At 44.9% G+C, this 19,690-nt stretch overlaps 1 protein-coding gene across 10 annotated transcripts in view; it reads left to right on the top strand.

Moving 5' to 3' along the window:
- Positions 1-19,690, top strand: part of ZEB1 (zinc finger E-box binding homeobox 1) — a 167,393-nt gene that overhangs the window by 145,116 nt on the left and 2,587 nt on the right. For 9 of the 10 annotated variants that reach the window (XM_072955350.1, XM_072955345.1, XM_072955344.1 and 6 more), the window contains 5 exons: positions 966-1,127; positions 6,870-7,072; positions 10,210-10,315; positions 16,446-18,238; positions 19,506-19,686. In XM_072955350.1, the coding sequence (XP_072811451.1) occupies positions 7,043-7,072; positions 10,210-10,315; positions 16,446-18,238; positions 19,506-19,686 (2,110 nt within the window). In that variant the 5' untranslated portion in view covers positions 966-1,127; positions 6,870-7,042. The remainder of the gene's footprint in view (positions 1-965; positions 1,128-6,869; positions 7,073-10,209; positions 10,316-16,445; positions 18,239-19,505; positions 19,687-19,690) is intronic. The other variant, XM_072955349.1, reaches the window with a different exon arrangement.

Here is a 19,690-nt window from a genome sequence, read left to right as displayed (position 1 = left end):
CCTCAGCTGCAGGGTAGACATCCATGTGAACAGGAAAGGCTGGGAGCCTGCAGAGCTCGTGCGTTGCCTTGACCCACCTGTAAGGAGGGTTTTCCCCAGTCGGTATTTTGAATCTTTGTCCTTCGGCAGCCTGGAGGCTTTTCCAGTCCAGGGCAGTGCGCTGTGTTAGCATAATGGTGGGAGGGAGGGCTAGGCCTCTTCTTTCTTTAAGTTAGAGCAGAGGACTGTGAGCCCGCGGAGGGAAAGCACGAAAACCCTCGTGCATCAGTCCTGCCCTGCGACTCAGCAGCACGGAGCTGCCTCCTCAAAGCGAAGACCTGCCGTCATCCTCGGACCTCCCAACTCCAGGGGGAAATGCCTCTCCTCAGCCCCGCCCTTTCACACTTACTGAGGCAGAAGTACAGAAACAGCCCTGCTGCTATCTGAATACTAGTGGGGAGAGGAAGCGGTTGTATCAATTTGATGCTCTTTGACTCCCATTAGAAATCATTCTAACTATTAAAGCTGTTATTGCATAACAACTTCAGAGTGGTTTGTCATTCAGACACTGGTTCTGATCTCGAGAACAGCTCTAAGTAATAGGGTGCGGTAGGTTGCTAGAAAGCACTGAGGTTTGCGAACTAAGTCTTTCTCTTTTCCTTTTTTCCTTGCTTTCTCATCGAGAAAGTAAGAATTCAGCCAGCCTTCCCTGTGTCTTGTTCATGAGTAAAATGGAATAGAAGAACAACTTGAAAGCTTAAAAGGGATATTGTGAAAATGTCAAGACTTTTATTTATAATACTTTAAATTTCTGAAAACAGACATCTTAATAGATTACAATAGAATGGGTGAATTTTGTTTTTAATAGTCAGTAAATATTTCCTGCAAATTCAAGAACAATCTCGTATTCTCGCAAGATTATTTAGAAGAATGATGTAACAACTTGGCAGTGAAATCGCTGTTTATGAAGGATGCATTTCTTTTAGTAAAAGATGACGAATGCGACTCAGATGCAGAGAATGAACAAAACCACGACCCTAATGTTGAGGAGTTCCTGCAGCAACAAGACACTGCTGTCATCTACCCCGAGGCGCCGGAGGAGGACCAGAGGCAGGGGACGCCTGAGGCCAGCGGCCACGATGACAACGGTAACTGGAGCTTCTTGGTCGCTCTGTTTCCATCTCGAAAGGATTATTACTTCCATCCCTCCATGTGTGAGCCCACTCTGCTGCAGGGAACATCTTTGAAAACCAGAATATATTGCAGGTGGCTGTAGACAGTGATCTCTTTTATTGAAGTACCATCAGTTACAGTGGGTCAGTTTTTGGTGTCCAGCACAATGTCCCAGTCATGCATATGAGAGTGATCTCTTTAACCAGTGGACCCTTGTCCGTGGTAACAGTATAGGGTTATATTAGTGGCATCTTGGGTGTGTGGTGTGATGCCACTGCATGGGAAATGCTTAGAACTGTGCCTGGATGTGGATCTCCGTTCACTTACACATCAGCAAGTAGCAGGGACAGAATTCAGGATGACCCTTTCTGCCCCTTGATTCTTCCACTGTGCTTCTTGCAAGAGAAGCATGGTTGTCTGGTTCAAAACGTACCAATTCGGAGACACATGGTTTCTCTGTATCTACTTTAGTCCACTCTGCTGCGAACAGCCAGTGTATAAAGAGTGATAAATGTAGTAATAGTGTGCCCTTGCGAAAGAAGTAGGCTGTCATTCTGCCTTCCGTGCGCTAGAAACAGATGCAAATAGCATGCAGATATTCCTGTAAGAAATTTTATGCAGTATTTGTACCAAGAACTAGGAAGTTACTTGGAATGTCTGAGGATACTTGAAATATTAAGATCCTAAAACTAGGTTGGTTTTTCCAAGGTTCCCAGTTACATGGACAGATTTAGCTTAATACTCAAGTAATTGATTTTTTTAAAGACTTTTCTAGCACAGCTTTAGGTTTACAACAAAATTGTGTGGAGGTACAGAGATACCCCACATACCCTTCTGCTCACACACACACATGGCCTCCCCGTTACCAACATCCCTCAGCAGATGGTACTTTTTTGGCCAAGGATGAACCTACATGGACACGTCATTATCACCCGAAGTTCACTCTCAGTGTTGTACACTCTGTGGGTTTGGACAAGTGTGTGATGATGTGAGGACGTCGTTATGATGCACACAGGACATTTTCACTGCCCTGGAAATCCCGTGTGCTCTACGTGTTCATCCTTCCTCCCCTCCCCTCACCCTGGCAGCCACTCACATTTCTATGTCCCCATAGTTTTGCCTTCTCCAGAATGTCTTATAGTCGGGACCACACAGCACGTAGCCTTTTCACATTGGCTTCTTTCACGTAGTCATAGGCATTGACGTTTCCTCCATGTCTTTGCATGGGTTGATAACTAAGTTCTTTTAATTGCTGAGTAATATTCCATTGTCTAGATGTAGCATATTTTATTTATCCATTCACCTACTGAAGGACATCTTGGCTGCTTCTGAGTTTTGGCAATTAGAAATAAAGCTACTATAAACATTCATATACAGATTTTTGTCTGGACATAAGTTTTCAGCTCCTTTGGGTAGATACCAAGGACCACAATTGCTGGATCATATGGTAAGAGTGCACTTAGTTCTAGAAGAAACTGCCAGACTGTCTTCCAGAGTGGCTGTAGCATTTTTCATTCCCACCAGCAGTGAATGAGTTCCTGCTGCTCCACATCCTCACCCACATTTTCTGTTGTCAGCATCCCAGGTTTTGGCCATTCTAATAGTGCGTAGTGGTGTCTCATTTTAATTTGCATTTCTCTGATGCAGTGTTATGTGCGGCATCTTTTCATACTTATTTGCCATCGGTATATCTTCTTTTATGAGATGTCAAAGCCTTTGGACCATTTTTTAATCCAATTATTTGATTTCTTATTGTTGAGTTTAAGAATTCTTTGTATAAATTTTGGATAACAGTCCTTTCTCAGATGTGTCATTTGCAAATATTTTTCCCAGCCTGTGGCTTGTCTTCTAATTCTCTTGTTGCTGTCTCTCACAGAGCAGAACGTTTTCATCTAACAAAGTCCACTTATTACTTGTTTCATGGCTCATGCCTTTGGTATCTGAGCAGACATTACCATATCCAAGGTCACACAGGTTTTCTCCTGTTGTCTTTCATGAGTCTTACAGTTTCGTACTTTACAGTTAAGTCTGTAATCCATTTTGAGTTAATTTTTGTGAAGGGTGTAAGGTCTGTGTTTACATTCATTTTTTATATGTGGATGTCCAGTTCTTCCATTACAGCTTGTTGAAAAGCCAGCCTGTGCTCTTTTGTCAAAGACGAGCTGACTGTACTTGTGGGGATCTCTTTCCAGGCTCTCTGTTCGGTCCCACTGATCCACTTGTCTGTTCTCTCACCAGCACCACACTGTCTTGATTTCTGCAGCTTTACCGCAGGTGAGCCTTGGAGTCAAGCAGTGTCCGTCTCCAGCTTCATTCTTCACCTTCAGCCTCATGTTGCCTCTTCTGGGACTTTTGCCTTAAACTTTAGAATGTTTGTCAATTTCCATAAAGTAACTTGCCTGGGATTGCTTTGAATCTGTAGATCAATCTGGGAAGAACTGACATCTTGACAGTATCATGTCTTCTTATTCGTGAACATGGACTATCTCTCTGTTTATTTAGTTTTTTAATTTTCTTCATCAGAGTTCTGCAGTTTTCCTCAAATAAATCTTATACACATTTTGTTAGATTTATGCCAAAGTATTTCAACATTTTGGTGCTAAGGTAAATGGTATTGTATCAATCGACTTTTAAAATTTTGAAGGAATTTGAGGAGGATGGTACAGAAAACAAAATAGATTCCATTGCAGAGAGTCAGCTGTACCTTCCTTAAATCAGGAATCAGCCATGGAAACGAGCAGAAAGGGAAGTTTCACTCCAGAACAGTTAGGATTTCTGTAACTAATCTGGTGACAGAAGAGACAGAAGTAGGGTACCCTAGAATTGTTCCTCCAGTGTGGCAAGAGGACACATTTCTGAAGACAATAGGTGACTACCCCTGGGGACGCTGCCTTTCAGCCTCACACCCCGTGGATCTACTTGCCGGTCGGCAGTCTGAGGAACTGGCTTTGTGATCCCCTAGGGCCTTACTGTTTCTACTTTTGTTTCTTGGCAGTTTAGTTCTCTTAAAGGAAATGTGTGTGACATTCCACCTGAAGAAGCAATAGCTCACAATAAATATGAAAGAGAAATAGAAAATTTAAAAATACATTTGTGTATATATGTAAAATTTTTAAGTAACAAAGCAGCTTTCAAAAAGCCTCAGTGAAAGAAAATAATGGAAACTAAAGCAGTGTTCCACTGCACAGATCAAATAAGGTTAAACTTTGTAAAGGTCATTACTACAGATCAGTGCAGTAAAATCCCGTAAAAACTGGGGCCCCAATTGTTCTGCATTAGTAAAATATTTGAATCACACCACGTTTTTAGAAGTTCAGGTATTCGTCACTTCCGGGTGTGTGATACAGTTTACTTGCTGATACGGTGTTTCACAGTAGGTATTCTTCACACCAGCAACACCTGTTTACATGTAAACAGTGATTGTCTTCAGAAGCGCTTAAGTTTTTAATGTTTTAATAGAATAAACATGACATCCTGCACTTCATAAGTTGTAAACAGGGAAACTTTACCCCAACAGATTGATTTATCACAAATTCTGGTTCAGTGGGGAACACATCAAGGGTTTTTTTTTTTAATAGGTTTTGTATCAAGTAATACTTAGTCTGAAATGGTATGCTACCTATTAAATGAAGTTTAAGATACAGAAATCTAAAATGGTTTTCAAATAAGTATATTCATGGTCACAGATACATTCAAAAACTGGCCAGACATAGTTGGTTTTTTAGTAGTATTGAATTGCTACCGTAAGTTTATTATAGGAATTCTAAAAAGAGACATTTTTCCCTCATATGACAAACTTTCATTCCTTAAAAAAAAGAGTTTTTAAAAAAACAATAACCCAATATTTTTAAAACAGAAACAAACATTTTAACTTTTAACCTGTTTATTCTGGAAGTTATTATGTCGTATATTTAGATTTATTTTTCACTGTTTTGTGCTATTGGCCTAAAGGAATAAATACCTCTCTCATACGTGAGAGGACGCTCAGTAGATATTGATTTATGAAAATAATAGCCTGCTGTTAAACTATGAGAACTGTGTCACTTTACAGAATTATTGGTATTGTTTATCACTGAGAAGGATTAATTATGGAGGCAAGGAAGGAAACAGAATGTGATGTGAGCAACCGGCTCTCTGACCCAGGAGGATAAGCGCCTTGAGTAACGGAAGTCACAGTGATCGTGGTGCCGATGACCAGACACCCGCCGCGGTGGACTCTGGCTGCCGCCGCTGGGGCCAGCTGAAATCGATGGGGCGGACAGGCAGTCTGGCAAGGGCAGCGTCCCAGATGTTGATTTCCGACTTGCCTGTACAAATAGGAAGTTGACCCTAGACAAAACAGAACGTGATTTCCCCCTAAAATTTCCTCACATGGCTAATCCAGTCCCGAAGAAGTGGGTCATGTTAGTCATCACCAACAGATAACCCTCTGGTTCCCGTTGCCTTGCCAGTGATGACAAAGGCTGCCACCTTAAACCTGGGCGTCTTGGTGGTTTGATTTTACCATACGTTTGATCCATTTTTCAATGCATTTAACCACATAGAGTCAGGTGCTCAGCCAATTATTTACAGGCTAGTCCTGGAGTAAGACATTTAATTTATATGGACTTGAATTTCAATAATGGTAACACAACATATGAAAACGAATATGTGTATGCATATGCATGACTGGGACATTGTGCTGTACACCAGGGATTGACACATTGTAATTGACTGTACTTCAATTTAAAAAAAATAATGGTAACACATGTTTATGAAGCATTTGGAGATTGTTATGCAATTTTGTTTGGTACTCCGTTTTTCTGGAAGACATTCAAAATGAAGGTAGAGATATTTACAGTAAGATGTTACTTAGGAAATTACTTTGAAGAAATCAAATATGGAAATCTACTTTTAAATGATACTGATGGCCAAAGTAGTACTACATTTTAGGACTGTCAGTGATGGTTCCACATGTAAAAAATATAGTTCATTTCATGAGCTCCAGTGTATCCATAATGGTCTTATTTTCTGAAAGCTACAGTAATAGTCGTCCATATAGAACTATACAGAAAATGTGTCAGTGTGTCTCAAGAGGGAAGGGACACAAAAAATCATGCGTAGGACATTAGTGGGTCCACCTGCTGGCGTCCAGTGCCCCATATCCCCAACTCCAATCCAGCACCACACCCCTTTGGTCTGAACTGAGTCATACGGCCACACCTTTGGTGAGGGAGCCTTGGAAACGTAGTCTAACTGTGTGCTACTTACTCTCAGATGACAGTGACTGTAGTGTCACTTCCACATTTGGAAGAATGAACATATGTTAAATCATGACGCCGTTGCCTCTGCAGACAGCTTCTGTTAAAGTGTGCACCCTTCCACGGGTGTGCATTTACCAGTGGCCCCCGCATTCTGACTTTACTTTTGTTTTCTTTGTCTAGTTGACCATATGCAAGGGAAGAATTACGTTCTAGTGAAAGAGGCACGGACCTCAGAGTCAGACAGCACACATTGCCTCCTGACTTCATCATTTACTGAGTGTGTGACTCTGGAGTTATTTAACCTTTTCTGAACCTCACATTTTCTCTTTATAAAACAGAAAGGCACGTCAGTGTGTTGTTTTCAGGGTCAAATACATAGTGTTACGTCTGGCAGGTCGCAGAGGGACTCAGTGGTAGCTTTGGTAATACTTTGTGACTGTTTTAAATTTAAAATGTACGGTCTTTCTTTTCCAGGAACACCAGATGCGTTTTCCCAGTTACTCACCTGCCCATACTGTGACAGAGGATATAAACGCTTCACCTCTCTGAAGGAACACATTAAGTACCGCCATGAGAAGAATGAGGACAACTTCAGCTGCTCCGTGTGCAGTTACACCTTCGCGTACAGAACCCAACTTGAACGTCACATGACGTCACATAAGTCAGGACGAGATCAGGTAAGTGCCGAGACTCGCAGGTCGCCAGCTGCCAGCTGGAGAGCTCACCCCTCTGCCGCAGGCATGGGTTTTAACAGACTTAAAATTACGGGCCTATACAGACAGTGTTTTGTCTGCAGCCTTATAAAAATGAAAGTGAGTATTTGAATTGTCTGGTCGTTTCCGAGTGGAAAAGCACGTGTGAATGTTATTTTAGAGGGAACTGAGTTGTTTTCCAGGTAAGTTCCCTTTCATCTCGACTTAATTATTTTGCTTCTACCATAGAAATACTTCTCTTAAGTTTAGAACTGGATTCCAAGATGGAGTCTACTAGAACGCTGAGTGTAGGAAAAATAAATACAGGGTACATAAACCGCACGACTCACTACTGACCAGACTGAGAAGCAAAGCAGATGCTAAGAGTTTAATTTTCTGTGAACGAGTGTCTGTGCTCAGGTTAGTTACTGTGGGTTTTTTCCCACAGTAGGGAAGGGGAGGTTGCCTCTAAGAATTAAAGTTCAGATTCTAAACCATTTTTAATCTGAAGGCTCACTTTTCATCTGGTTTATTCTGCTTCTAAGTCACTTTGCCTCAATTTCTAGACATAGAAACCAAGACTATCCTGTAAGGGTAAGTTACATTGAAATTGTTGGCTCTGGACTTAAGGACTAAAGTCAAAGAATTTTGTTTATTGTCCTTTTATAATGTCCTGATAAGTATAATCAAATTAGTATCTGCTTAATTCTCAATTTAAAAATCAAATAAGTACTCAGCTGTGCAGGGTATGTTAAGGCATGTGTTGTGACTGGGGCGCATGTCCGGTTTCTCACATCAAAGGGCGTGAACACGTACATGCCTGAGTGCATGAGAACTCCGCTGTGCGCACCCAGGTCACACGTCCTGCAGAGAACACACAGGTCACATACCCCTTCCCTGTGATGGCTAAACCAAGAACCAAACAGAAAAACTATCACAGAAACAGAACGATACGAGGGTCAGCCTGTCCTCTCAGGACCCTGGCAGCAACACTCACGAAATAGAGGAGGGGGTGTGGGAGGGTGGCAGCCAGGGAGCCAGGGGACCTCGCTTTTCTCGGATAGGAGGTTGGGTCCGGGAAGGGCACCTGGAGTGGTAGCGAGTCCTGGGGGAAGGAGGAGGCTGGCATAGAGGGTACTGCTGGGACAGACACCATCTCTCCTTGTCAGGATGGGACAGGCGTGCTCCAGCGCCCTGGTGTCCCCACGTGGCCACAGGACAGGTGACTTTGGGGGGCAGACCCATCCTGCAGCTGCTGCCCCCACAGCCTCTGTGCTGGGGGCCCTCGTGCAAGGAAGGGTCTTCAGAGGACACTGGGACTGCTGGGGATGGCCTGAGGTGCCGTTCTCAGCACACATGGTGGGCTGTCTGAGGAGCACAGAGACCACTCTGGTGGTGGTCTTTCTGATGGTGCAGAGGTGATGGCTTCTGTGTGTGAAGTGTGACCAGACAGACCAGGGTCAGAAAGGAGCTGTGATGAGCGTGTGGACTGATAACGTGAGGGCACAGAACTGGGAGGTCTTGGGAACAACCTATGTTATGAGGCCGCAAACAAAAGGGGGAATGTCTGCCTGGCTGGCCTTGGAAAATCATGCTGTGACCTCATGATAAGCCACATCTTAATTAATTTATTCATTCAACAGAGCAGGCGGGGGGCGGAGGAAGTGACAGGGAAGCCTTTGCAAGATACTGAAGTTCATATTCTATTTTTAAGGCGGCACTGGGGTGGGGTGTGGTCAAGACCTCCTGGAAGCGGGAGACCATTTGGAGGCTGTCGCTCTAACCCAGGCCAGAGGTGGGTGGTGGGGACAGACATCACACAGGAGGACTCATGGGTCCAGGATGGCTTGCTGATGGCTTGGCTCCAGATCTAAGCTGAAGAGAGGGATCCAGGATCACCCCAAAGTTAAGACCTGAGCAGCAGTCAAATACATGAGGGTGTTACTCACAAAGGTAAGACACTGGAGGAGGAGCTGGTCTTCAGGAGAGAAATGAAGGGCTCAGGGTTCATCGTGTTCACAGGTCCTGTCGCTTTCCCATTGGGAATGTCAAGAGAGCAGTCGTCTGTCAGAGTCTGGAGCTGAGGGGAGGGGTGTCTAGAGAAATTTGGGAGTTGTCACCATACATCAGGTTTCAGACCCGCAGGTTTGGGTGAAGCAGAGCCTGACAGGGGAGGTGCTCATTCTCTCTCCTTCTTTCTCTGTCATGATGAAAGGGAGGGAGGGTGCAGCTGGGGAGAGCCTGGAGCAAGCAGAACCAGACGTGAGCCTTTGAAAGGCAGGTGGAATCCTAACAGTCATACAGATGAAGCCAAGAAGTAAGGGATGGTACAAACCAAAGGGGTGAAGAGCAGCCTGTGTGCCAGAGACGGAGCCTCACCCGGTGACGCAGGCGTGCACCTGCTCAAGAGAAGGGGCGAGGAGTGAGCCGGACGCTCGGGCACTGTCCGCTGGTCTTACAGCTCATAGTCTGTATTCAGGGCTTCATGAGAATCCTCTGGAAACTGATGGGCAGAGTTTATTGAATAATTCAGTTCAAGCAGTGCTTTCGTAAGATTAATAAAGAGGGGAGAATATACTTGAAATATTTAAAAGTGGAGATTTGAGAAAGCAGAGAGAAGGCTATTACAATCATCCATATTTGGAAGGACTTTTTACATCACAAGACTAAGGCACATTTTGGAAAAATCAAACATATCAGAGACAGGATAAAGTGCTGAAAAGGCTCAGCCCTCTCTTCTCTTCGAGAGACCTGGTTCTTCTCTTTAGTACCTGCTCTTTGTTGTTGACCTCGGTTTTTTTACCTGCAGATTAGAGTGCAGGCAAGACCATCTCTCGTTCCTAGTGAAGTATGTATTATTTTTGTTAAATGCTATATTGTTTAATGGAGTGATTCTGATCATTTAAATTAGAAAGTGGAGATTTTTCTTTATGTCAAAATTCTGTTGTCACTATCACCCTCCTTTCTGGTAATATTCCAAGTGTTTGAGTTTTGTGACTGCTATAATCTGAGGCCTTTAAGAAACAAAAGAATCACCAAAACATTACTTTTTAGCAGATTGGATGTTCTTTATGTCTGAAGGTTTTTTGCCTTATGAATAAAATACCAATTCTTTCTTACAGAGACATGTGACGCAGTCTGGGGGTAATCGTAAATTCAAGTGCACTGAATGTGGAAAAGCTTTCAAATACAAACACCATCTAAAAGAGCACTTAAGAATCCACAGTGGTAAATATCTGTTTTCTTTGTACACCTTGAATATCAGAGCAATTATGGTAATAAGTTAATATAACATGTGATCTACACACATGATTAGAAACTTTTTTTTTAGGCTAAAGACTAATCTGGAGAAGTTTTCTGCTTATAAATGGTATTTTATCGGGATCTTAATCTTTGACTTATGACTTAAGTCTGTCGAGTTAATACGACATACTCCAAATTTCCTAATCAGAATGCAGCATGTTTTATAACAAGATGTAGAACCTAAAAACACTTGAGCTTTCTGATGAATGTCAGTTTCATTGCTTCTTTCGCAGTTAACAAGGGAGTGAAACAGGGTCCAGAGGTACAGTGTGCACAAGGAAATGAGGAGAAGGAGGAGAGGCGGACTCCAGATGGGACAGGGGCGGGTGCTGGGGAGCCGGGAGTGGAGGGAGCTGCAGCCTGGCCGGGGAGGAGGGAAGGAGCGTCCGCATCTCACCATCCTGCCCCGTCCCTTCATTGTCTACGTCATCACTGATAAAATGACTGTTACTGCCTGGTCAAAGTCCTCTGTTTTAGAAACTTAGAAACGAGAGGGCTCTGTTTGCATTCCTCTAGAGGCTCCACTTCCTCGAAAGCGATCAAAAAAAATAAGTAGCATCCCACGCTGCACTGTGAACTCTGTTCCTGGTTAATTGTGACGTGTTGAGATTTACATAACTGATGAAAAGGAACTGTTAGCTAATGAGTGGGAAATCATGGGCGTCTGCACATTGATTTGTGAAAAGTCTTTTGACGGTTAGATTCGCAAACAACATCCTGCAGAAAAGAGGACGGTTGATGGCTTTGTGAGGGCTGGCTGGTGAGGTTTGTATATTATTTTCGAGCTGCATTTCTAGATGTTGTGCAGAATTCTCATCGAGGGCTAAAGAATGTTAAAGTTACCACTCAACATACAAATCCATTTTTTATTTTTACACATTAATGTTTCTGGAGAGTAAGGCTGTCTTCTGGAGCTGCTGCCAGACCTGTTCCTTAGCTCCTGTGCTGTGGGACAGTCTTCCTCAATAATACGTATATATTTTAAATATAAATAGATACTTTTTTTCCTCTTGTACCGCAGTCCTCTTTTTTCCCTCCCAGTTTTATTTAGTTACAATTGACATAGAGCACTTTATAAGTTTAAGGTGTACAGCACAGTGATTTAACTTACATATGTCATGAAATGATTATCACAGTAAGTTTAGTGAACAGCCAACATTTCATACAGATGCAAAATTAAATAGAAAAAAAATTTTCCTTGTGATGAGAACTCAGGGTTTACTCTCTTAGCTTTCCTATAACATGCAGCAGTGTTAATTACACTTTTCATGCTGTACATCACACACCTAGTACTTACCTATCTTATAATTACAAGTTCGTACCTTTTGACCAACTTCATCCAAACCACCCTCCTCTGGAAACCACAAGTCTGATCTCTTTTTCTGACTTAAATCACTGTGCTAGCTAGTTCCAGTTACATATCATACTCAATCAGTCTTCCTATACATTTCGAGATGATCATCACAGTTGGTCTAATTACAATATATGTCACATACAAAGGTATTACAGAGTTATTGACTATATTCCCCACACTGTACATTTCACACCAATTTCTCGTTTATTTTGCATCTGGAAGTTGGAACCTCTTAATCTCCCTCACCTCTTTCTTTCCTCCCTCCACCCTCTCCCCTCTGGAAACCACCTGTTAGTTTCTGTTCTGTTTGTTCATTTTTCAGACTCCACATGCCAGTGAAATCATACAGTATTTGTCTTTGTCTGACTTATTTCGCTTAGCATAGTACCCCTGAGATCCATCCATGTTGTCACAAATGTCAACATTTCTTTTTTTTTTGACTGAGGAATATCCCATGATGTAATATATATATGTTATATACACACACCACACCTTTATCCATTTATCTATTGATGGACACTTAGGTTGCTTCCTTATCTTGGCTATTGTGAATAATGCTGCAGTGAATGTAGGGGTACATATGTCTTTTCTAATTAGTGGTTTCACTTTCTTAAGGATCAATACCCAGAACTGGGATTGCTGGATTGTAAGGTGGCTCTGTTTTTAATTTGTTGAGAAATCTCCGTACTGTTTTCCATAGTGGCTGCACCAATCTGCATTCCCCCCAGCAGTGGCCTAGGGTTCCCTTTTCTCAACATCCTTACCAACATTTTTTATTTGTTCTCTTTTTTGTCATAGCCATTCTGACAGGTGTGTGGTGATATCTCATTGTGGTTTTAATTTGTGTTTCCCTGACAATTAGTGATGCTGAGCATCTTTTCACGTGCCTGTTGGCCCTCTGTGTGTCTTTTTTGGAAAAGATCCTGTGCGTATTTTTAATTGGGTTTTTTCTTTTGATTTTGAGGTGTGTGAGTTCATTGTATATTTTGCATACCAACCACGTATGGGTTATATCATTTGAAGAATATCTTCTCCCATTCAGTAGGTGGCTTTTTTGTTTTGATCAGAGTTTTCTTCTCTGCACAAAAGCTTTTTAGTTTGATGTAGTCCCATTTGTTTGTTTTTGTTTTCCTTTCCTAAGAAGACAGATCCATAAAAATATTACTAAGGTTGATGTCAAAGAGCTTACTGTCTGTTTTCTTCTAAAAGTTTTATGGTTTCAGGTCTTACATTTAAGTCTTTAATCCATTTTGAATTTGGTTTTGCGCATGGTGGGAGCGAGTAGTCTAGTTTGATTCTTCTGCGTGCAGCTGACCAGTTGTCTCAACATCATTTATTAAAGAGGCCATCCTTTCCCCCAGTGTATATTCTTGCCTCCTTTGTCGTAAATTAACTGCCCATGTAAGTGCAGATTCATTTCTGGGATCTCTGCTTCCGTTCCATTGATCTGTGAGTCTATTTTTGTGCCAGTGACATATTGTTTTGATGACTGTAGCTTTGTAGTGTGGTTTGAAATCAGGGCATGTGATACCTACAGATTTGTTCTTCTTTCTAGATTGTTTTGGCTATTCAGCATCTTTTGTGTTTCCGTACAGATTCTGGAGTTACTCATTCTGGTTCTGTGAAATAGTCAGTTGCTGGAAAAAGCACAGCTCTTCCTGGTACTAAGTCCACAGAGAAAGTTGTTCCTTGAAGCAACATTAAGAGGAAAGAGCAAAATATAATTTACATCATCCTCAGAAATGGCCTTAAAATAGCACAGCAGGGAATCTGACAGAGCTTTCTTTCTACATAAGATTCTTCAGTAGAGGCCAGTGACATCTCACCGAACTGCAGTTCAGAAGAAGCATCGCACCAGGGTGGCCAGGGGGTGCTGTTCAGGTCTGCAGCCCCCTTGTGGTCTGGTTCATTCCGAGAGGAGAATTTCAAGCAGGGCTGCTACTCAGTGTCATCCAGATAAATGCAGAGACCGAGAGTCAGCATCTGGCCACTGTTACACCAAGACAGTGCTATGACAGTTTCATTATATTTTACACAACATTGGTCCATAGCAGATTGGAAATTTTTTAATGAAAAACAATCCTTCAGCACAGTTTTAAAGGCACTGTTTAGAGTATCTAATAATGAATGAACTGCATATCCTTCAGGAAATTTGTAAATTTCCTGACATTTCCTGTAAAAATCTGTGATTTTTTTTTCTCAGTTGTGGTTTTCAAAGGTATTGTGGATCAGGGTCCTCAATTATACTCCCTTAAACTGCCTGGATTCTGATCCCTATAGAAGGAACCCTGTGCAGAGTCTCGTGTGTCACGTGTCACTTGAACCTGGCACGTGGGGACTGAGCTAGGGCGAGACGGCCGCCCCACCTGCACCTGGACTGCCACCCTGCCCAGCAGGCACCCTGGGTCTGTTCCACGGCCTCACAGTCAGCTTCGCCCGGAAGACTTTTACATCAGGTGCAACAAACACGCAGCTCAGCTGTCACAAAGCAGTCAGTGTTTGGGGCACACCTTCCAGGGCTTAGTGGTTACGGACACCAACCGCTATCGGTAAATTAGGTGATGTGCTCCAGCCATAATCCATAAAGCTGTGAAGTCAGAATTAGAAGCAAGGGTTTTTCTAACAGACGGTGACTTTGGCTTTAGAATGAACGTTCCACAGACGTTCTTTCCAGCAGTGGTAAAACACCAGGTAACTCCCAGTAACGACGATGGTAAGTCGCACTTCCTGGACACTGAGCGACGTGCAGCCGTCGTCTCGCCATCTGTGCGCGTTAGGTCGTGTGGTTCTTGGCTCCCACAGTTACCCTGGGAGGCAGGTGCCGCCGTTCACTGACAAGAACAGTGGAGGCTCAGAGAGCTTGATTAGCTTGTCCACAGTCACTCAGCCGGCATGTGGCCAAGCTGGGGCCCTGACACGGGCATCCGCACTCACTATGCCTTCTACCCCCCTGTCTGTAAAGGAAAAATAACTTATTATAGATGCTTATTTTCCGGGTGAACAAGAGAACGAGCAGGTGGCTCATCTGAAAATGTCAGCAGGTAATTAGGAATGTTAAAGTAAGCAACATACTGGAACATACCCCGTGCTTACCCCCGGTAGAAATGTTTATCTGATGCATTTTGAGTATTGAATCATGTTTCAGGCATCCCATTGGAAAGATATTGATAAACTGGAGACTTTCCAGAGGTGAGTTAACAAGTGTTCTGAAAACCACGTCCCATGAGGAGTGTTTGAAAGCCCCAGATGTGTTTAACCTACACAAGGGAAAGTTAAGAATATTCCTGCCGGCTCACCGGGTTCAAAGTCCGGCCCGGGGAGGACAAGCTGGAAGGCAGAGTGGTGCAGGGACGGAGGCGTTGGTGACAACCAGCAGGAGTTCCTGCAGAGACCAGCAGTGTGAGGGGTGGTGCGAAGGGAGCCCTTCACCGAGAAGGCAGCCGCGCTCGGGGGCTTCGTAGGGCCCTTCCAGGTCTCATTTCTGATTCTCCACAGAATCAAATTTATGAGAAAATACGCTTTTTTAAACTTTACAAGTTGAAGTTGCATTCCTAGCAGAGCTTACACTGACTTTCTTGCTACTTCCCTTTTAATTACTAAAAAGGGGGATACAGCTTTTTTTCGATACCGAGTACATCACCAGCGCCCCCACATTTCCTGACTTCACAGTCAGCCATTCACTCACCCCAAAAAGGCGTGAAGAGCGTCTTTGTGACCCGCACCCTAATAGGTGCAAGGGAGCAGATGGCACCGAAGACCCAGAGTTTCCCACCTTTAAACTGTAAATTAATGAGCTGTAACTATAAATTAAAACCAAAGGTGAAAAATTGGGTTGTCTGAACATATTCCATTAGCTCAGTGCTTCTCAAAATTTTCTGTCAGAGTGGCCCTGATGGCCAAGAATGCCCTGTTCCCCTGAAGGCCTAGGGGAGCAACTTGAAGGGGGCCTCTCGCATCTGGAAGTGTCTTTGGCATTGTGCTTTTCCTAACATTTCACATAAGTGTTGCATCTGTGCAGCAGAGTATAATCTGTGTTTTAATATAAAAATAGTGTCTTAGATTAGCATGACCACTGTCACTAAACTGAAACTCCAAGATGCTTTTCATACGCCCCGGAGCATTGCCTTCCACACCCAGGGGCACGGGCATCCCAGTTGAATAAGCCAAGGCTTATCACGGTACCTCACGTGGAAAGCTTTCTTCCCACTGAAAAGGAGCTTTTCAGGGAAACCTTATGGATCCAGGAAGGGTGACACTCACACGTGCGTGCAGTCAGGGGTAGGTGTTCGTGCTTGCCTCATGGCAGCTTTTCCTTTTCTTTCCTCCAATGTTAATTCCTCTTGTAGATGGTTACGAAGAGTAAAACACAGTTACATCGGTTGGTGAAACAGGATAAGAAAAATATTACTTGCAAGAGTAGGAAGTAATTTTTTTGGTATCTGAGGATGATTTGAACTTTCCAAAGTCAGCAGAGATACCATAGCCACACATGGGGGAGGCTCGCCTCCCGGCTGGCGCAGGCAGCTCAGACCGGCTGTTGCTGGCGTGGGTAACATTTATGCAGGTTTTCAACAAAAAGTCATGATTCTAAATGACATTGCATCACAAGCATGCACAGTAACCCTTTAAAATTGCTGCTTGTTTTAGGGGAAAATATGGCTGCACCAGAAATTGATGAATGTAATTTTTGTTGCTGTCTAGGAGAGAAGCCATATGAATGCCCAAACTGCAAGAAACGTTTCTCCCATTCCGGGTCCTACAGCTCGCACATCAGCAGTAAGAAGTGCATCAGCCTGGTGCCCGTGAACGGGCGGCCGAGACCCGGGCTCAAGACCCCCCAGTGTTCCTCGCCGTCCCTCTCGGCGTCCCCAGGCAGCCCCACGCGCCCGCAGATCCGGCAGAAGCCAGACAATAAACCCCTTCAAGAACAGCTCTCCGTGAACCAAATTAAAACTGAGCCTGTGGATTATGAGTTCAAACCCATCGTGGTCACTTCAGGAATCAGCTGCTCGACCCCCCTACAGAACGGGGTCTTCGGTGGTGGTGGCCCGTTGCAGGCGGCCGGTTCTCCTCAGGGTGTGGTGCAGGCCGTCGTCCTGCCCACGGTGGGTTTGGTGTCGCCCATAAGCATCAACTTGAGTGACATCCAGAATGTACTCAAAGTGGCAGTAGACGGTAACGTAATCAGGCAGGTCTTGGAGAATAATCAAGCCAATCTCGCATCCAAAGAACAAGAAACAATCAGTGCTTCATCCCTACAGCAAGGGGGCCACTCGGTCATTTCGGCCATCAGTCTTCCTCTGGTTGATCAAGACGGAACAACCAAAATTATCATCAACTACAGTCTTGAACAGCCCAGCCAACTCCAGGTCGTTCCTCAGAATTTAAAAAAAGAAAATCCAGTCCCCACAAACAGCTGCAAAAACGAAAAGTTACCGGAAGATCTTACCGTTAAACCCGAGAAGGACAAAAGCTTCGAAGGAGGCGGGAGCGACAGCACTTGCCTGCTGTGTGATGACTGCCCCGGGGACATCACCGCCCTGCCCGAGCTGAAGCGGCCAGCCCCACCCCCCCTGCCTGCCCCCGAGGCCGACCAGCCCGAGCCCCCCGCCGCCTCGGGCCCTGGCGACGGCCACCTGTCTCCGAGCCAGCCCCCTTTAAAGAACCTCTTGTCTCTTCTAAAGGCCTATTACGCTTTGAATGCACAGCCCAGTGCAGACGAGCTCTCCAAAATTGCCGACTCGGTGAACCTGCCGCTGGACGTCGTGAAGAAGTGGTTTGAGAAGATGCAAGCGGGACAGATCTCCGTGCAGCCCTCGGAGCCGCCCTCTCCCGAACCGGGCAAGGGCCCCGTCCCTGCGAAGAACACCGATCAGCCTCAACCTGCAAGTGCGAGCGAGCCCCAGGCCAGCCCGGGCGACCTCCGGAGCCCACTGAAGACAACCGGCTCTCCGGTCTTACCCGGGGGGTCAGCCGCCGGCGGTTCCAGAAGTCGGCCGCCCTCCCCATCACCCCTCAACCTCTCCTCCCCCAGAAGTGCACAGGGTTACTTGTACGCGGTGGAAGGGGCGCAGGAAGAGCTCCAAGCAGAACCTCTTGATCTTTCACTACCAAAGCAGCAGGGAGAGTTGTTGGAAAGGTCAACCATCACTAGTGTTTACCAGAACAGTGTTTATTCTGTCCAAGAGGAGCCCTTGAACTTGTCTTGTGCAAAAAAGGAGCCACAAAAGGACAGCTGTGTCACAGACTCAGAGCCAGTTGTAAATGTAGTCCCACCAAGTGCCAACCCCATAAACATTGCCGTGCCCACAGTCACTGCCCAGTTCCCCACCATCGTGGCCATCGCTGACCAGAGCAGTGTGCCGTGCTTGCGAGCGCTTGCTGCCAACAAGCAGACCATCCTGATCCCCCAGGTCTCCTACACGTACTCGACCACGGTCAGCCCTGCCGTCCAGGAACCGCCCCTGAAAGTGGTCCAGCCAAACGGGAATCAGGTAAAAACGCTCCCATCCCCCACCTCCTGGTGAAATGCCAGTTTGACTCATTTTGATGAACTTCTCTAACAAAGGTCAGTCCTGATAGAGCCGAGCAGGTGGTCACACTGTCGCTTTTGCAAGGAAATAGGTCAGCGTGTGCTTTACCTTTGTGGCATCCCGTCTTGGGCTGCTTACTGATCGGGCACAGCTGTCGACAGGAGTGCCGTTCTGCTGTGCAAACGGCCGGCAAGCTTCAGCCCGAGACGGACTGTTGAAACTGGAGACGGAATAGGGGAGTAAAATCGGAAGGCTCACCCGTGGGCTTTGTTTTATCCTTCGGTTCCCAAAACGAGTCATGATTTCTAGCTTGATTTGATCATTAATAAGTGAACATTTGTTCACAGACATTTCACACCAGGCAAATTTAGCTGTCCCTTTTTGTGTGTTAACACCTGTTTATAAAAGGCTTTGATTAAACCAACAAAAATTAAGTGTATAGAGAATTCATCTAGTGACTTTACTGACGATTTTGTGAGCCGTGAACGAAGTAGTGCTCAGTCAGAACTCATACACGTGAGGAAGGAGGGTTGTGATCCTGTGTAACTCTCTGGCTGGGCTGTTTCTATGTCACTAACCTTGACGTCTCCATTTTTGCACGAATTTCTGACTGGCTCAGATGAATTCTAGAGACAAATGTGATCTTCTATCCAGCTACTTGCTAGAAGTAGGTGCAGCTAAAGTAATTACAATATCCTGTTCAATGTGTTTTGCTGCTTTTTTTCTCCTTAAATATTGGTGCCACTTGTTGGGTTTCCCATAATCCTGGTACCTCTTAAAAAGATTTTCACATGACTACATTTTTCACAGAATCCGCACTTTTGGTGTAGAGAACTCTATTCAGGCCCTTGAATCCTAAAGGGGGACCCACTAACGTGTCCGCTGGCCCTCAGCCTGGGTCACACGGCGATGAAGACAGTCAGGTTAGCACCAGCGGCGGCTCCTGTCCCGCCCTCCAAAGCCCTCGGACAAGTGGGGGCCTGCAGAGCTTTCAGAAACTCTTGAGTTCAGGATGGAAGACTTCAGAAAAGACCCAGGGCCCCAGGGGGCCTGATTCTGCGACAGGCTCCCTGCAGGAACCCTACCTTGTCTGTTTCAGCCCCCGCCTGTCCCCTGACCCTCCCCTGGGACCCGGGTCGAGCTGTTGAAAGCGTAAATCAGTTGGCTTTTTCATCCCTACTTTTGTTTCTCTGTAAATTCGGTTTTCATACTGCTTTCTGTCCTTCAGGATGAAAGACAAGACACTAGCTCAGAAGGGGTGTCAAACGTGGAGGATCAGAACGACTCGGACTCCACGCCGCCCAAGAAGAAGATGCGGAAGACGGAAAACGGGATGTACGCGTGTGACCTGTGCGACAAGATATTCCAGAAGAGTAGCTCGTTGCTGAGGCATAAGTACGAGCACACAGGTAT

The sequence above is a fragment of the Vicugna pacos genome, chromosome 35, assembly GCF_048564905.1.
Source record: "Vicugna pacos chromosome 35, VicPac4, whole genome shotgun sequence".
NCBI lineage: Eukaryota > Metazoa > Chordata > Mammalia > Artiodactyla > Camelidae > Vicugna > Vicugna pacos.
The sequence above is the reverse complement of the archived record's forward strand: the minus strand, read 5'-3'. Positions and strand labels throughout refer to the sequence as shown.